The following is a 17,881-nucleotide window of genomic DNA, read 5'->3' as shown; positions in this document are numbered from 1 at the left end:
TTCTTTTTTTTTTTTTTGCCCCAAGGTAAATATTCCCAAATTACCCTCTACCTCAAACAACTTGCTGAGTCAAACGCACTAAGTGAGCGAAAAGACGCCTAGCTGTGCATGCTAGCACAATACCTTGTTCCTTTTTGCCTACCAGGTTGTTTTTGCGGTTAGTTCTGCATTGCGTAGAAAGGATACTAGGTCTGAATTGAATAAAGTCAGTCTAATGCTTGGTCTCGGGAGTGATTTGAAGTTGTTGTGCTCGAGTGTGTATTTAGCTCTACTCTGTGGGAATTGTTGTTATGGTTGCCTTGTTTTTGCCACCAGGTTCACTTAGCGACAGTGTTTTTTTCTGTTCCTAATTAAGGAATGAATGCAGTACAAAAACACTATGAACTTCGTCATCGACAATTATATCTACTTTTAATGCTTGTGTTCTTATGGATGATTCATGTTAGAGGATGCAACAACCTTTATTGACGTTGAGATCAACGTCAAACATTTTATTTATAATGTGATGTATTTCTAAAAAAAAAATAATAATATATATATATATATATATATATATATATATATATATATATATATATATATATATATATATATATTAGAGATTTACAGATGTATTGGCTGATAAAAGCTATTATTTTCACTATCGGCCATCGGCCAATTGTTTAAAAACAGCTGATGATCAGGGCCGATTATATCCTGTCAATCAAAAGTGTGTGGAAAAATGTGTCCCACTGCAAAAATGTATGAATTCAGGGCAAGTTAATGCGACAATAACGCATTCACAGCAAAAACAGCTACATAAAAGCAGGCTCTATTTGACCCTATGAATCACCCGTAGTTCAAGCCAGGGTTGCCAGGTCTGCAGTTTTACCCTATACTAGCCTAAACATTATTGGTAGCGTGCCTCCAATAATCGCAAATAGCTCTGTACTTTGTTATTTCTAAAAAGAAACTAAGTGTCATCTTTCAAATTCTGTCCATTTTATCACGAAATTCAATAAAAATAAATGGCGTTTTGATGCTCTTAAATGTGGCGTGACAGATCGCTGTAGATATATATATATATATATATATATATATACACACACACACACATATACACTACTGGTCAAAAGTTTGGAAACATTAATTTTTTTATTTTTTTTATGGCTGCATTTATTTAATAAATAACAAATACTGTAAAAACAGCAATACTGTGAAATATTATTACCATTTGATTTAACTGGTTTATATTGTAATATATGTTAAAATGTAATTTATTCCTGTGATTGCAAAGCTGAATTTTCAGCAGCCATTACTCCAGTCTTCAGTGTCACATGATCTTTCAGAAATCTTGAAAAGATCACATGATCAAGTTCTAATTATTCTAAATGAGGGAATCTTTAGTAAGCTGAATAAAATGCACCCATGTCCATATAAAGACTGCATTTGACAATGTCCACGCACAGTTTTTACTGTTTTGACACATTTAATGAATGCGAGCGATTGTTTTTCACGCACTGATGAACAAGTAGGGTCAGTTTTAATTTCAAGTTGACTCCAAGCTATTTCAGAAGCAAATTCCCCATCAGTAGAGCTTAACGTAATTTCTTGATGGAATTTCACCATGCGCATTCTTTCTTGTTCGCCTTTTCTCTGTAACCAATCTTCTATTGATTTTAAATGATGTGTAGTCTGAGTTTTCTCGTTTGACTCAGCATCGACCCCTCATCCGAAGCATTAATGGCTCTGTAGACCACTGCTGTTTGCTGTTCCTGTCTTTGTGTGATCCAGACAGGACGCACGCACTGGCAAAGAAATATCGAATTATTGCAAAGACGTTTCCCTGACAGCGCCGTCGTTCAGAGTAAGAAATGTGTGCTGTGTGGGTGTAGTGTTTGAGTGCTGCTGAGGTTTCCATGCTGTTTCACTGAGATCTGGAGGTATTGCCACCTTCATTACCATCGCAGTTGTTGGTTTTCTGGCCGGGGGGCAAAAGCCCTGAGTGCTCGCAGCAGATGAGCACAAGGCTCTTTTGTAAACACTGCCAATGTCTTGTCAAGGAGAGACAGCATGCACACAGAGCCACACACGCAACACACAGTGTTGAGAAACAACAGACTACAGTCTACTTCTCATTTAAAGTAGTTAAACTTGAGTGTGTTGGAAGATGTACATTTCCTATACCAATTTAAAATGTAGAGACAATTGTAAGTAATCATACAACAGTTCGTTCTGGTTCTCTATGAGATCTTTTTTTACAAGTTGTGTTGTGTGTAACTTAAACCATAAGGCCTTTTTCACAGCATAAGCGTCAGCAGTGTCATTTTTTTTGGCACTCATGTTAACATGAGAATACTCAGATCTTTGTGCAGTGCTGCTCATTTTAAGTGATAGTGCACTGTTGATGAAGTAAATGAATATGATTTGATGAATCATCGTCAAATTATTTCAGTTATTTCAAAGGTCCTTACAGCCTACAACAGCAAAAGAATCAAAGCGCACAAAGATATTGAGCAAGTGAATAAATACCAAGCAACTAAAGGCGTCGACCAAGCGGATTCACTCTTCAGGTCTGCATTATTTTTCTAATAATTCAACGTCCCATCTTCAATTATTCCTTACTTTATATAACTTTGCACTATTGTAAGCATAATCACACATTCCGTTTTAATATACTGAAATAGCACACTTTTTTCTCTCATTGTTTGTTTGATTTGAGCATCGTGACTAAGCCTAAAATATCATTTACCTTCAACATTTCACTTCAGCTTTAAACAGCGATATCTTTTGAATATGTAACTTTGAGATTACGTTATTTGATTGTAAAATCAAAGCAGTAGGCTAATAATAATTCGCTTTTTTTAATAATTGACTTTTCAACAGGTTTTCAAATAGGTTTCCCAGACACTCCCCCATGTGGTCTGCCAATGATCTGCTCCAAACTCACATCATTTGTTTGAGTCATCATTTGTAACGGGATTTGCATCTTCCTATTTGAATTATGAAATTAAAATTGACACTATTTACTTTGGTAGCACATAATTACTAGTCTTGTGGTGAACAATTAACCCGTGCAAGTTAATACACAGAGATTTTTTTTTCCACTCCCCTCCAACCGTCACTCTGCTATGAGCGAGGGATGGAGAGGAGGTGCGCTAAAATAAAACCTCGCCCTCTATTCAATATTCCGTTTCACTTGGAAATACGTCACAACACCGTAGTAAAGTCGGTTGCTAATTCCGGGTCACCCGGACTCTCACCCGGATCTCACGCCAATTCGTACGTATTTTACGAGGTGGCTAATTCGTACGAATTCATAAGACCTCACTCGTATGATTTTTTTTTTACAAGTTTTTTACATATTTTACAAGTTGCCCAATTCGTATGAATTCGTACGAATGACCCCTTAACCTGCCCCTAAACCTACCCATCACTGGGGTTTAGACAAATCGTACGAATTAGCCACATCGTACTCACACGTGCGAATTGGTCTTGAGATAGCGTTGATAAAACTGTGGCTTCCCCATAATGTCTCCATTTATACTTTATTTAACACCGGTTTTGCTGGAAGTTACTCGTTCTCTTGAACATATGGCATGGAAACACTGCTTTATTTGCAATAAAGGATACAGACTTTTCCAACTTAAATCAAGTCAATGCAAATCTACTGCGTGATGAGATACTCATCAGTCATTTAACGTTCCTATTGAGCGTGTCAGCTCGCGAATGCATCTGATTCAGTTTTCACGAGTGAACCGATTGTTTATATTGAGGTTCTTGTTAACATCCATTAAGGGAAATTGTTTGAAATACAGAGGATTCTCTGGTGAAGTTGGAAAGGGCTGGCAATTGAGGAAAACAAAGGCTCTCATTGTGCATGTGAATAGCCTGCGCAGAGTGGTTGCGCCCAAGTACCCAAATCTCTAGAACACACAGTGTCTTTTTAATATGACCCCATTAAACTGCATTTGCACTGCTGCTAACACCTTAGCAAGCAAACAAACACACACACAGGCATGGACGTATACCAATCAAATAATGCTGACCTCTCTTTTGCTTGTATGAAACTGTTCATATATTCATTTTGGCTGGATTTTGCTTTGCCACAGGGCTGTATTTTACAATTCAAGTCTGTATGAGTCATTACAAGCATTTATCAAGACTTTGTGGAGTGTTTTAAAGAGGCAGCTGACACTGAAGCACTTAAGTATGTTTAAGTACGTAATCTCTCCTTGTCTTGAAGTAAAGAAGGCCACGAGGGGAAGAAGAATGCTGCCCTTTTTCCCAAGATGCTCCTTCCAGGCAATTAAGTAATGGCCCATTACAAAGTCTCTTGTATCATTTAAAACTTCGGAGTGCTGAAAATCACAATCAAAAAGTGAATGATCTCACTGAACCTCCTAAATACTTTAATCAAGGAATGATAGCACTGTCACACTTTTATAGTGAACGTATATCAAAAGCAGTGATGTTTTTTTAGCTTGATGGCTGTTAAATATGTATCGCCAAGGTGCTTCTCTTTTGTGTATCAACATTGTTTCACACTGTTCTCTTAAAATATTTTAAGAGAAGTTAAAATAGACACAGATGAGACGATTGTTTATATAGAGGAAAAACATATATAGAGCGATAGAATGAATGTGGTGGAGCAGATCATTTTGGTCTTGGTTAAATTGGATGAGAAATGGAACACAGATTTTGGTATGTAGGAAAATTATTGCTCAGTGTAAAATTTTAGAGATCTGTATTGAGATATATTAAATTATTTTGTTGTATGCAATATGCGTAACCTGCATATGATGGACGCATTTATCCCAGCACACAGCATTGTTTTGAATGTTCGGTAAGTTCCTTCTCAAGGTAATACATCATACAAGCCGACCAATCAGGTTGTGAACGTATCCCTATGCCTTTAGGTTCGGTGATAAAAATGCCAAACTGAACCAGCACTAGGGGCGTTTTCACACATATAGATTGTTGTTTTGTTCCGAAACAGGTTAATTTGTTACAATGTTGTATTTTCTTCTTGGTTCGGTTCTCTTTAATAAGGCAACCTTGTGTTCACGCAAGTCACATGCGAGTAACTGTCCTCTTATTGGTCAGCGTTTGGTCTTATTGGTCTCTGCGTCATCCATCATTGTCAAGTTCGCTCCATGAGATTATTGTGGCTTTATTTGTAAATGTCGAAACACACGCAAACACTATACAAATGTAGCCGTCATTGCAGCTGTTAAACTACATTTGTATTAATACTGCAATAAATTTAAACGCTCTCTCTCTCTTGATCTTCCAGCGTTGTCTAGAGGTTATCAGTGTCAAGACACACAAACACTAGACGAATGTTATAATGCAGCTAGAGCAGGAATCAAGGTTCATCGGGACAGCATTCTCGCACGGAGAAGCGCAATTACACAACGTTTTTAGATGAAGAAGTGCTCTTTTGGTTTTCAACTGTGGTAACTTCTAATGTGCTCACTCACAGAATCAGACACTACTTTTATTTATATAGTACATTTCCCATTATGATTTATAATACCATTTGGTGCGTTGGTCCGTTGGGTTTGATTGCTTTCACACCACAAGCGAATCGCCCCAGAGTTCGTTTGCAATTGGGTCTAAATTCCGGAGCGTTTGTTTTGGTGCGGATCTGAGCGCGATTGCCATGTTCACACATGCCTAAACAAACCAAACCAAGAGAGAAAACGCACCAGGTTCCGAAACAAACGCTCAGGTGTGAAAGCACTCTAAAAGTGGGTTTTTTTGGTCCGGACCAAAAGAACCAAGCGAACCGAAGTGTGAACACAGCCTAAAACTACAGTACTAGACATTTTAAAGTGTTTATATATCCAAACACATTAATTAACTAGTAAAAGCTTTAACCATCAATGTAAATACACGATTAATCCTTCATAAATGGCTTATTCATCATTTTAAGAAACCTTGAACGGAAAATGTCAGCAATTAACGCTTAAAATAAGAGTATTTCTCTCTTTCTCACCTTCCCCCGAGCTGTAGAATGTGTGTCTGGCCACGGTCCAGCATTCTCATGCTTCAGTCAAGCAGTCGAGCTCACACAACAGCTCTTTGTGTGCACCCCAGATGGATTTTCCCTCACATTGACCGAAGCACCTCGTCTGGGAGGTTCACCCACTCCTCTCACTCAAGAGTGTCCCTTTCAGATCTTTCACTTTAAAAACACTGGAGCAGAGCCCACACTTGCACACATTCCCATCCAAGCACTGTCCGAGAACGCAACTCATGTCGTCTGTATAGTGAGGATGCAGAGACATGCCAGTGGACCCAGGTTTTACATTGCGCAAGTGATGACCCAAAATATGACCAAAATTGTTTATTGTGAGAAAGGGAAAAGACCTTAAAATGACAAGGATCAGAAGTTGAAAATGCAGTATGTATCCTTCCCCCTAAATTATAAATAGCAAGTAGTAAATCATGGTTTTCCTGGGATATAAAGCAAGCGAAAATCTGCTGGCTAGTATTTAATGATTTAATAAAGCAATCAATAAATACAAAACAAATTGCTTTCATCAAACTATTTGTGCTTGTAAACTATTATGTAGCATGATATATTTGTTTTAATTCTTTTTTGAAAATGTCTTAGTCAATCGCAGTTAACCGTTTAGTCAATAAGATTTCATTGCTGACATTAGTGTTCAGGCTTTACTAGGTCAGAGGTCAGTTAGGCTGAGAAGATCTAGAATCAGATAAGGTCACGTGTTAACGGTCCAGTGCATAATTCCATCACTGTTATAATAGCCTTGCATGCCATGCTGTGGTCGTGCATCATTTAACATTATTTGTTTATTGACTGTTTATGTGGTTGAAAGCCATAACAGATGCATTTGCATTTTAGAAGAGCTGTACTGTCTGTTATTAATGTAGCAATTACATGTGAAATGAATGGAGAATGCTAATAGATGTTTCTCTCTACCTTTGCTTCCTGGGATTAACGTAGCCTTTAATTGTATCAGTGTACAAGAGAAGCACACATTTATTTATTCATTGTTGGAATACCTCTATATTCAGACTCTTTAAAATAAGGGTGCGGATACTTAGGAGGCTTTGAATAAAGGAAAAGATGTAAATGTAGAGATGAATACGAGAGTAAAGGCCTGAACATTAAGAAGAATGTTGCTTATTATGCAAATAATCAGTGGGGGGTGGGCTAGCATGCTTCTCTTCTGTAGGACGCTGTGCAACTAATGATGTGCCACACAACCTAAAAGATAACGATTATTATAAAAGGACTCTTGTTGTGAGCAAAAGCAGACTAGTGTTGGACAGATATTTCTGGAGAGGAGAATACTGTATCTTTATGCCTGCACTAAATTCAGGAGATGTTTGCAAACATTATTTTATGGAAATCAGTACACAGGCACGGATAGGAATGGCACACAAACAGAACATTCTGAATAGATTCTAAATACAGCGTCTCGCCATTTCTGTGATCACACGTTGCCTGGTTTCATAAATATTGACTAACATCAAATGGAGAGTTGGCTTGCATTTCAAAACTATGTTAATGGTCTAGTCAGCTAAAGCTCATGATAAATACTCTGGTTCTTTATACTGACAAACACAGTCTTTAGAGCTGTCCATATTGAGAAGGCTTCACTCCCTGAATTGGTAGTCACAAAAATAATACATTTATGACGTTACTTTTGGGGTGTTGTGGAGCAGTTGGTGTGTTGTGGATTATTTTATCTTTATCTTTTATCTTATAACCAATTTAGATTATGATATTCCAGTCTGTTGACATTTTGCAATACAGTTGATTGTTCTTCCAATTAAATGGATAGTTCATCAAAAAAAAGGAAACTTCTGTACTTATTTACTCACCTTCATGTCATTTCATACAGGTATGCTGTATTATTATTTTTTTTTTTATGAAATGCAAACAAACAAACAAACAAACAAAAAATAATTTATAGAAAACGTCCATGTCTTTTCCATTTAATAACATCTATAAGCAGTATACAAGTAACTTTTTCCAAGTCTTCATAATTTTAAGCTTTATGTGAGTAAATTATTTTCATTATTCATTGATAATAATCTCCACCATCTGTTTATGAGGCACTCAAAAAACAGTGATGTTTGATGTTGCTTCCGTCCAGCCTGCTCCATATGCACCATGTTTGAGTTAAGATTATGGTAGAGGTGAATATTATTAGTAAATTACTTTACATTTAGATTTTTTCCTCACACCAAGCTATTGTATGACTTTAGGATACTGGTAATATAGAGCATAATTAATATGGGCCATGTGTATACATTTCTACTTTTATTTGGGGTGAACTGTTCTTTTAAAAATACCTTTGTTAGGAATATGTCTGAATTATACATTTGTTTCATATAGTTTTTATTTTCTTACTTTCAGACAAACAAAGGGGATGCTCTGGCCAACCGGGTCCAAAACACACTTGGAAATTATGATGAAATGAAGGAGCTTCTGACTAGCCATTCCAACCAGAGTCACCTTGTAGGCATTCCTAAGAACTCTGTTCCCCAGACTCCAGTGGAGAAGCCCGACCAGCCAGGCTTTTTCCCTGAGGCTCAGCGAAGCCGAGCTGCTCCCTCCCAACCTGGAGGCCACAGCACCTCTATGCCCCCACCCCCTGCCAACACCATGCCAAGTTCTAGTGTTGTACATGGACATCAAGGCAAAAAGTTACGGTCTTCAGACTGGTCACGAGGGGGTCACGGTTCAAGTGGAACCCAGACCGCTCAAGCGGTCAGCCGGGGAAAGCACTCCAGTCATGAGCAGACCTCTAGTAGACATGATCAGGACCAAGAGGACTCAAGTCCCAATCCCAGCGGGCCTGCAACTTCATCACACTCCAATAGGAAGCAGTCTGGCAAAGGACCAGCCACAGCCGAGCTTGGCCTCGGAAAGTCTCCCGCTGAGCAGGACTCGTGCTCCCATGGCTCGAACTCACCAATGGCTTCTACGTCCCTGCTTCCTAGCGGCCTCTTGACGCCGACATTTCCTCAAGGTCTCCACTGCAAGCCCAGCAGTGCTGTGCAGCAGAAACCCACTGCCTACGTCAGGCCCATGGACGGCCAAGACCAGGTCCCCAACGACTCCCCAGAGCTCAAACCCCCTGTGGAGCTGGTGGAAGGGTACAACAGTGTGCCATTTGGAGGTCTGCTGGATACCAAAAGCAGCACGGCTGGGACCAAAGGGAAAATTCCTAAGCTTACACTGCCGCAATCCGGGGAGGTGAGTGTGACCATTTTCTGTCTTAGTTAAAGGGCAAGCTTCTTGCAGATGTTGTAATCATTTGCTCTCGTTTGGATGCGGCGGTAGTTGGACAGGAACAGTTGGCAGATAGGCTTGGCTCTGTTGACTTTCCCCTGGCTAGGTCTGTTTTGCATTGAAACCTGGCAGAACGAGGGGCTGACATAATGGAGTGCTTCATTAATAATCAACTAATGAACCTCAGGCTTTCCTGTGAACCTACCTACTCTACAAGGAAGTCTTCTTGTTGGCGTGTTTAAAGATCAATTTCATTGTAGCTTTACTGGTTTGAACGGAGGGAAATTCTTACCTCAGTGATTTTCCTGTGCTTAGGTTGCTGAAGTAAGTTGATATTGGCTCTCCTTTGAGAGGAGAAACAATTCTAGAGTTAAAACTATTCGGAAGATCTGTGTAATTGAATGATGGATAATGTTATATTTGATTAAATTTCCCAGTTATAGCCAATGCTTGAAAATGGTGACTTTCATAATAGTACTTCTGAGCGAAATAATGCACCTCTTTGTTCAGTAAGTCATTGTAGGTGTTTTCCCATTATACTGTACGTAATGATCATATCTGTCATCACTGACTGTGTCTTAAATTGGAGTACTGTTTATACGCTAATTGCTTTCTTCTTTATTTTGGGCCATGATTTGTGTGCATAGATCTATAATTACAGCAAACCAAAAAGGCTTTACAATTAAATAAAATGTACTAAATATGGCTATAGATTGAAGCAATATGATGCTGTCAGTCAAGATGAGTTCACTGACAAACTTGATACCTAATATAATCAAGAATGTAACTTTCATAAGACTTAATTGTTCATTAAGCAACTATTCAGTAAGCACTGGTCCATGTGAAAGGTTGCCAACTAGATACAATCTCACTGAGACGACCTGTCTTGACCTTTAACGTGGTAACATTTCAATAAGTCATGTTCCTTAAACACCTCTGAAGACCCTCCATGTCTTGAACATGTCACATACACATTTTTTCACAGTGGATGGGCTCATATGTTTTGAATTAACCCTCCGGAGGTTAAGACACTGGAGCTTTATTACCGGCAATCTTAACTTCATCCCTTCTGTGGGACCAACACTTAGAGCAGAGTTCTGTTGACCTTGCTAGGGTCGTGATACATGAGCCACACTGAGGCCGTTTACAGGCCATGCAGTGCCGTCACTTCCTTTGAATGGCTGCCAGCAGGGGGATTTGATCCCATGGCATTTTGTAGAGAGAAATAGCTGCATTTGAAAGCTCAGCATGGTCCTTTAGGACAGGGGATACCATCATTTAGGATTTAGCCAATAACTGGTCTTAGATTAAAGATAATAGATTGTGGTGGGCTAATGGTTCTGTTATTATGCTTTAGGCTCATGTTTAGCTCTTTAAAACCCCAGCAGCAACTAATTTATTTCCTCACTCTGAGGTGGTATCTTGTGAGAGGTAATTTCCTTGTATTTCCAGTGCCAGGTTTGAAAAATAGCCTCATATCGATGCCTTAAGCTTGTTTGAGCAGTAGGTTGAAATTCCCATCCCTCTTACCTACGGGTTTAATCCAGATAAAGCAAACAAACCAAATAAGATAAGGTGCGGTAAACAAGAGTGGCATATGATTGAACAGGTTGACTTGCTGTTATCCAACCATGGCGAGGCAGCCAGCTGTTCTCCCTCTTTGTTCTATGGGGATCTCGACGACCATCGGGCTCCAAATTGCACTATCGCCCATCTTGAAGCATATGGTACGTTCGCACAGTACAGTTAAGCATGTGGCAAGAGTGAAAACCTGGGGAATTTTAATTGCTCTGAGAGTGCCCTCATACTGGTCAGCTTGCAGGGAAATGGAGATAGATGTTGTTATTGCAAAGAGGTGCAGGCATAGAAGACCCCCCGTAGGGTGGGCCCCAGCTGGGTCTACGCCATCTTTCCCTACCCCTCCTTCTGACAGATGAGTCACTGCCTGAAAGTGAAAAGAGAGAGATGCAAAAGGGGGAAAAAATAAATGGGAAAAAAGCAGAGTAACGAAAACAGGACTAGTAGGATTAAAATGGAACACAAGAGAGTACGGGTAGAGCCGCTCTTTCAAGATGCCCCCCAAGAGAAAAAAAAACATCTTCAAGGACATTGATTTGATTTTTTTTCCACCCTGCCTTGCATAGCTTTAGTTTGTTAAAAGGAGTGGATTCTGTTGAAGCGGCTCTCGTGGGATTCACCTGTACTGTGTTGTGCTGGCTACTTATTATTCCACAGCTCTTCAGGCTTATTTATCCAGGTTCACTCTGGCTGAGGTGTTGAATTGTGTGAAAGCCTTTCCTGATTGTATATCCTCCAAGGTTTTCTTTGTTGTCACATGAGCGGATGGTATTTTATTGTGCTCAAAAATTGGCAGAATGCTCCTTGGTTGCTTAAATCTTTTTTTCGAGACAGGAACTATTGTCAGTGGTAATGGTGCGATACACGTACAAATCTTTCTAAGCTGGTTCTTTGTGATGATTCAGGCAAAACAAAACTGTGAAGAGGATGACATGTTGGAACCAAAATAATGCAACATTTGAGACAGTTAATATCACACATTCAAAACTATAGGCATACAAAAATCAGCATTCAGCAACATATTTTCTTCACTGAAAAAATAAATGCAGAATGTGTGATGACCCAAAATGAATCAGTTAATCGTTTGCTTTTATCTAGTCATCAACCAACTTTCTGAACTTTCCATTGCCAATTGTCAATGTCAATATAGTTTTATGGACCTAGAGTAGAGTAGAAAGACAGATGAGTAAAAAATATAAGGAACATTGCTTCAAAGTTTTTGAATGCACACTGGTGTCACAGTAACACTAAGAATCTATATAATGAAAATAGATTCAATTTTGATTCTAAGTGGCTTTTAATATACACATTTGCATTTTCATTTGAAAACTGTGATGTAAAAAGGTCTGTTTCTTTTAACCAGTAGAGTAAAATTAATCAAACGTCTCTAATTGTGAGAGTCATAATAGCTTTATAGTGGCTTACTAACATAACTGTATTATCTTCAGACTGCCACACACTTCTGCACTGTTGAAAGAGTGACTCCTAAAACGCCATTCTTTGGTTTGAAAAGCAGAAGCTTGTTCCCCTTGATAGGCATGAAATGTTCCCTTGTGCCACCCCACCACAAAATATTTTGACAGGTTGAGCACTCCGCAGAGTGATAAGACTGTGCTAAATGGCTCTGGAAGCATTCTGTTATCGCCTGGTGTATTGATTAGTGTCTAGCGTTGTGCTGCTCGCTGTGAAAGAGCGGTTCACTTTTTTTTTTTTTTTTGTCAGTGTATGAGACATCGACAGACAGATAAGACTATTGATCCATCTAAAAACAGTTATTGCACCCAGTATCACCCAGTCTTTATGTGACTAATAGCTTTATCACCAACTCCTTGAAGCGCAGATTTGACAAGACAATAATAACGGTGAAGATATAGCATGCTGGGCTATTCAAAACGATGCATCACACATGCTGAGAGATCATGCTTATGTTTTTGGGTTTGGTAATTCATTTTATTCAGTCTTTATTTTTATGATATACTTTTACATAAGATATTACATTGACAGAGTGAGGTATCTGTTGCGATAAAGTGCTATAAATCATATATTAATGTAATTATGTTGATATACAATTACACATAAATATTTATACACTTTGATAATATCAACTGTCATATCAACTCATTTTGAATTGTGTAATGTGCAATGGTGTCTGTGAATTGTCTTCGGTTCAAAAGTATTCCTAGTCTGTTCTATGACTAAATATAGCAGTACCTGAAAGCAATCTCAGTGGGCAGCAGAGGTGAATGATGTCATGGCGTTGAGGACTGGAGTCTGGGTCGGGAGTCTGGCAGAGGAGTTCTCATCAAGCCACAGTCTCCTTTCTGATTGCTCTTTGTGATCAGATATAATGGAGACGCCGACATCTGCTGCATATAAATGCAGTCCCTCTGTTTCCTTAGCCATGTCGATCCCAGATCAGAGCAGAGTGATTGCACGATCACCGGATATGATCACAGTAAAATCTCAGCTGCTGATCATGTACATTAGCATTTCGTTTCCAAATCCTCACTGACCTCTGTAAACCTCTGAAGTTAAAGTAAAGCATAATGACTGTTTCCAAGCAAGTTTCTCAAACTCCTCATCTGCCATTGGCTGATCAAACAGAGTCCCGCCCCAAACTCACACCATTGGTTGAGCCAGTGTTGCCAGGTCGGGATGTTCAAACAAACGTTTTGAAAGCACAACAGTGTTTACACTTTATTTAGGGGAATCAACCTAAAGACGGCTTGCTTAGCCTGTAGTTGTCTCTGCAGTTAAACTGGGATAAACGAAAGATTTGACAATTCGACAAAGATTAGCAATGAACAAAAATATTCTTCACTTTCCACATACTGTCATATCACTTTTTTTTTAAATACAAGTTCATTTCATTGCATAATGCTAAATTCATTTGACTAATTAAGCTTTAAAGTGTTAAAAACAAATTGGCCCATATAAGGTCTATTCATCCACTGATGACCGTAAGATGTTTTTTAGCGTGGTCTTCCTCAGCGATATAAAAGTGGCGTCTATCAAAGACAGTCAATCGAGCTCTGCCCAGCCAAGCCGGGTTATTAAAACAGCGTTTGCCGTAACAGGCAGAGAAGTCTTTATCTCGCGTCGAGCCTCGGCTCCATCTCACAGGACAGGAAGTCATTTCCAGGAACATTTGATTACACCGGGCTGCCAAGACTCACAATGCAAGACGCCACTTCCCCCCAGAAAGCATCCTCACCCACACTGAGTCATCTAGTGTTGGATCGTGTGCATGGAGCTGTAACGTAGACCGCACTCTGGTGTATTATAATGATTAATGGTGGTGCAATCATCTACGCACATATTTCTGGAAATGTATATTTTAGAAGCAAGGATGTGTGTTTGAAAAGAGATGCATATGAGCAGCTCAATATAAATATATGCATATGCACTCTACACACTACTGCATCTCTACTTTCGAATATATATATGGCACTCAATCTATGATACATGGACTTTATAGTTTTGTATATTATGCATTATTAGTTTGCGTCTTTGGTTAGGATATTGTATATTATTATAGATTAACTATATTGACTTTTAATTTTTTTTTTTTATTCGATTATATAATTATTTGCAATGCTTCATTGGATTGTAGTTCTTTCCCTCTCTAAAGATGTTAAGTACACATTCTTGTATCTTTGTCTTTTTTGTAAATACACAGTATTGATGAGCTAAAAGATGAACAGCTGTGAAGAATGTAGTCCGTGTCCATGGTGACTGATGAGTGGCGGGAAACTAGAACAAAGCAACACATGTGACGAGTGAAAACCAAAACAAACTGAACATGACTGTGACAGTTATTATTGACATTGTAACTGGTTTGTTTGGTTCATTGCTTATAATGCTTTAAAAAAATACTTTTGGGAAAAATGAATGGAAAAAAAATATTTCCGGAACCAACGCAGCTGAAAAAGTGGGCGGGCACTAATGCACTCTGTTACCTAATTGCACAACCAATCACAATCTGCCAATCATACACTCCAAATCCTCTCCTCTTTTTCAGCTTCTTCAACAGTCTGCTCAACCTTGATGGTTCCACTTATCCAATTTCATATGGCTCTTTTGAATATTTGCTTGTTTACAGTTATGCTAGCCAGTCCCAAACACGGTGCTTCCTCTCCAGAGAGGCTAATGAGCTGAGACGAGTGAACAGGCAGCGATCTTTCAGCGGTGCACTGGTGAGGAAACAAGGATGCAAGTCTCTGGTTTGATTAGCTGCAGAAGCGAAGCAACCTGTGCACAGTGCAAGTCTGAGATAAGTTAGCAGGGTGTCCGTGGTTCCTTTCGGTAAAGTTGATCCCAGAACATACTCCCTTTCTATAGTGTTGACTGACTGAGAATGCCATATACAGTATACTGCTGTAAAGTAAGCTATTTACTGCTTTGATCATGTTTAGTGCACAGCTGACATGGGTTTTTCAATTACATACGCCATTATGTAAAGAGCAGGATGGCTGAGACCGGAATTGAAAATGCTTCTATTGTGCATTTTTGTAATTGACTCATTATTGTGCACAAACTTGTCAGTTTGAGTGTATGATAGATAATGTATAGGAATGCACACATTATTTAAGAATTAAAACATATTATATTACAAATTATTTTTTACTCTATTCTAAAGTGAATATCATGGTTACCCACTAGTGACTCAAGTGTTACTACATCCAGAATGAATGACTAATTACTTGGATCAGTATTCTGAAGTGAAAAGCATGATAACTCTCTAGTAACGACTGAAGTCATTGTAAGATTTTGAGGTTTTTGTAAAGTTTTGGATAGAAATTGCATCTGACAGATTTGGTAACACTTGAGTCATACTAGTCGGTTACCATGATCTTCACTTAAGAATTTATTATACATTATGCATTACTCATTAAATTATGAACCAGTATATAGTAGTTCTTATTAGTCCTCTGGGAGGTATGAACAAAATATATAATAATAGTGTATTTAATAGTGAACTACCTCTGTCAACTGAGTGTTATTATTTACTAATTTTTTGTTAATAAAGTTGTGTTAATTGAGTTTTGTTAGTTAATAGTAGTTAAATGTTAATTTTGTATTACTCATTTGTTCCTGTGTAGTTATTCATTAATCTGTCTGGCCAATATCTTCTTCTGTTACTAATTTTAGTGGATACTGATATGTATTTTTCAATGGTTGATGGTGATACATCAGTTTATATACAAGTCAAGACAATTTTGGAGCTCTGGTGAAATTTTGAGGTCTTCTATTTGTAAATTTGGTTTGCTGATGTAACTTACTGATTGTTTGAGCAAATTATGCAAAAACATAGGAATGCTAGTTATAGTTTTCAGTATTTAATCACATAGACATTATAGCAAAATAAGTTTTATGATCAGGATATATTTCAATGCCAGTGAGAGCTATACATTTTCCTTGAGTTAACAGGTAAATACTTCCTACAAGTGGGACTGTATTACGAAAAGTAAATGACACATTTTTCTAAGCAACTCAGCAATGTTTCTCGAAAGTCTAGAGCGTTTGTTCAGCAGTCTATGTCTTTACTCATGAGCCAGTGCCATCACGCCTGACCAAACATGCTGATCCTCAATATCTCAGTGTGTCACTACAAGCGGCCTTTGCACTCGCTGCAGGCTCTGCGCTAAAGACTTCTAATATGACTCAAATGGATACAGAAATGTACTTAGAGAGAGGAGATTGTTAAGAAGCACATTTACATAGAAGAATTGATGTAGTTTCAGCAAAGGCAGGAGTTCATTTGTAGGTGGGCCTGGGGAGAAATGATCATAGTTGACAACACTTAGTTGCATCTCAGAATTAGGTCACCCTGCCCCTCTCTCTCTCTCTCTTTCTCTCTCTCTCTCTCTCTCTCTCTCTCTCTCTCTCTCTCTCTCTCTCTCTCTCTCTCTCTCTCTCTCTCTCTCTCTCTCTCTCTCTCTCTCTCTCTCTCTCTCTCTCTCTTCTTCCCAGTCATGCATGATGGGCTGTTCTCATCAGCCTTTGTTTAATATCGCTTCAGAATTAATTTGGGCTCATTAATGGGACTCTTTGCTGTGAACACACTGATATAGTCAGTAATGTGGCTAATAAACATAAAACGATTTGCTGCAGAAGTCTGTTTCAGCAAGCATGAAAGGATATAAATATTAAAAAGGAGAAAAATACAGGAAATAAACAATAATGGTATTGTAAGCGATGTTATATTGTTATTAATATCTATCTACCATTCCATAAATATAATATTATTATCAATTATATAAGTTGTGGTAATTATGTTCCCTCTAATATTATTTGGTAACACTTTATTTTACAGTGTCCTTGCCATACAGTACATGTAGCTACTAAAGTAATAATTATAAATTATGCATAATTACATGCAACTAACCCTAAACCTAACCCCATAGTAAGTTGTTAATTAATATTACTCAGTACTTATAATTACACTGTAACAAGGGCACATTAAAATAAAGTAACATATTGTTGTTTTATTCTCCACGCATATAAAATAAGTTCTCATTTGTAAAATATCATTTATATTTATTCTTTATTTTGAAATCATTCTGATTCTGACTGAATTCATTCTAAAATGCAAATTAATGCACACATTTAATCGCACATTCTATATGAATTCACCAAGTTGTACTGTAATGTACAGTTACTAATTAACTTGCTACTAAAATGTTTATTCTGATTATTGTTGTTAATAACTTCAACTTGCAAATGAACAATGGTCAACTCAAGTCACCTTTATTTATATAGCGCTTTTTACAATACAGATCGTTTCAAAGCAACTTAACAGAGATAACAGGAAAATAATGCAACAGAGTTTGTCTAGAAGAAAATAGTGTCATAGTCCAGCTTAAGTAAGTTAATTTAGTTCATATATATATATATATATATATATATATATATATATATATATATATATATATATATATTATCGCTCTGGAGAAAACCGTGATGTCATCGTCCAGCTCAGTTCAGTTCTCATGGTGTCAATGCAGGCAGATTAAAAATATTGTTGAATATTAAATTAAATGGTGT

General features: G+C 38.0%; 1 protein-coding gene across 1 annotated transcript in view; it reads left to right on the top strand.

Annotated features, from left to right (window-relative positions):
• Positions 1–17,881, top strand: part of aff2 (AF4/FMR2 family, member 2) — a 238,555-nt gene that overhangs the window by 62,389 nt on the left and 158,285 nt on the right. Inside the window, exon 3 of the mRNA XM_081382590.1 lies at positions 8,378–9,220. Coding sequence (XP_081238716.1) covers positions 8,378–9,220 — 843 coding nt within the window. The remainder of the gene's footprint in view (positions 1–8,377; positions 9,221–17,881) is intronic.

This window comes from Scardinius erythrophthalmus, assembly GCF_964197995.2.
Source record: "Scardinius erythrophthalmus genome assembly, chromosome: 13".
NCBI lineage: Eukaryota > Metazoa > Chordata > Actinopteri > Cypriniformes > Leuciscidae > Scardinius > Scardinius erythrophthalmus.
This window is presented reverse-complemented; position numbering and strand designations above follow the sequence as displayed.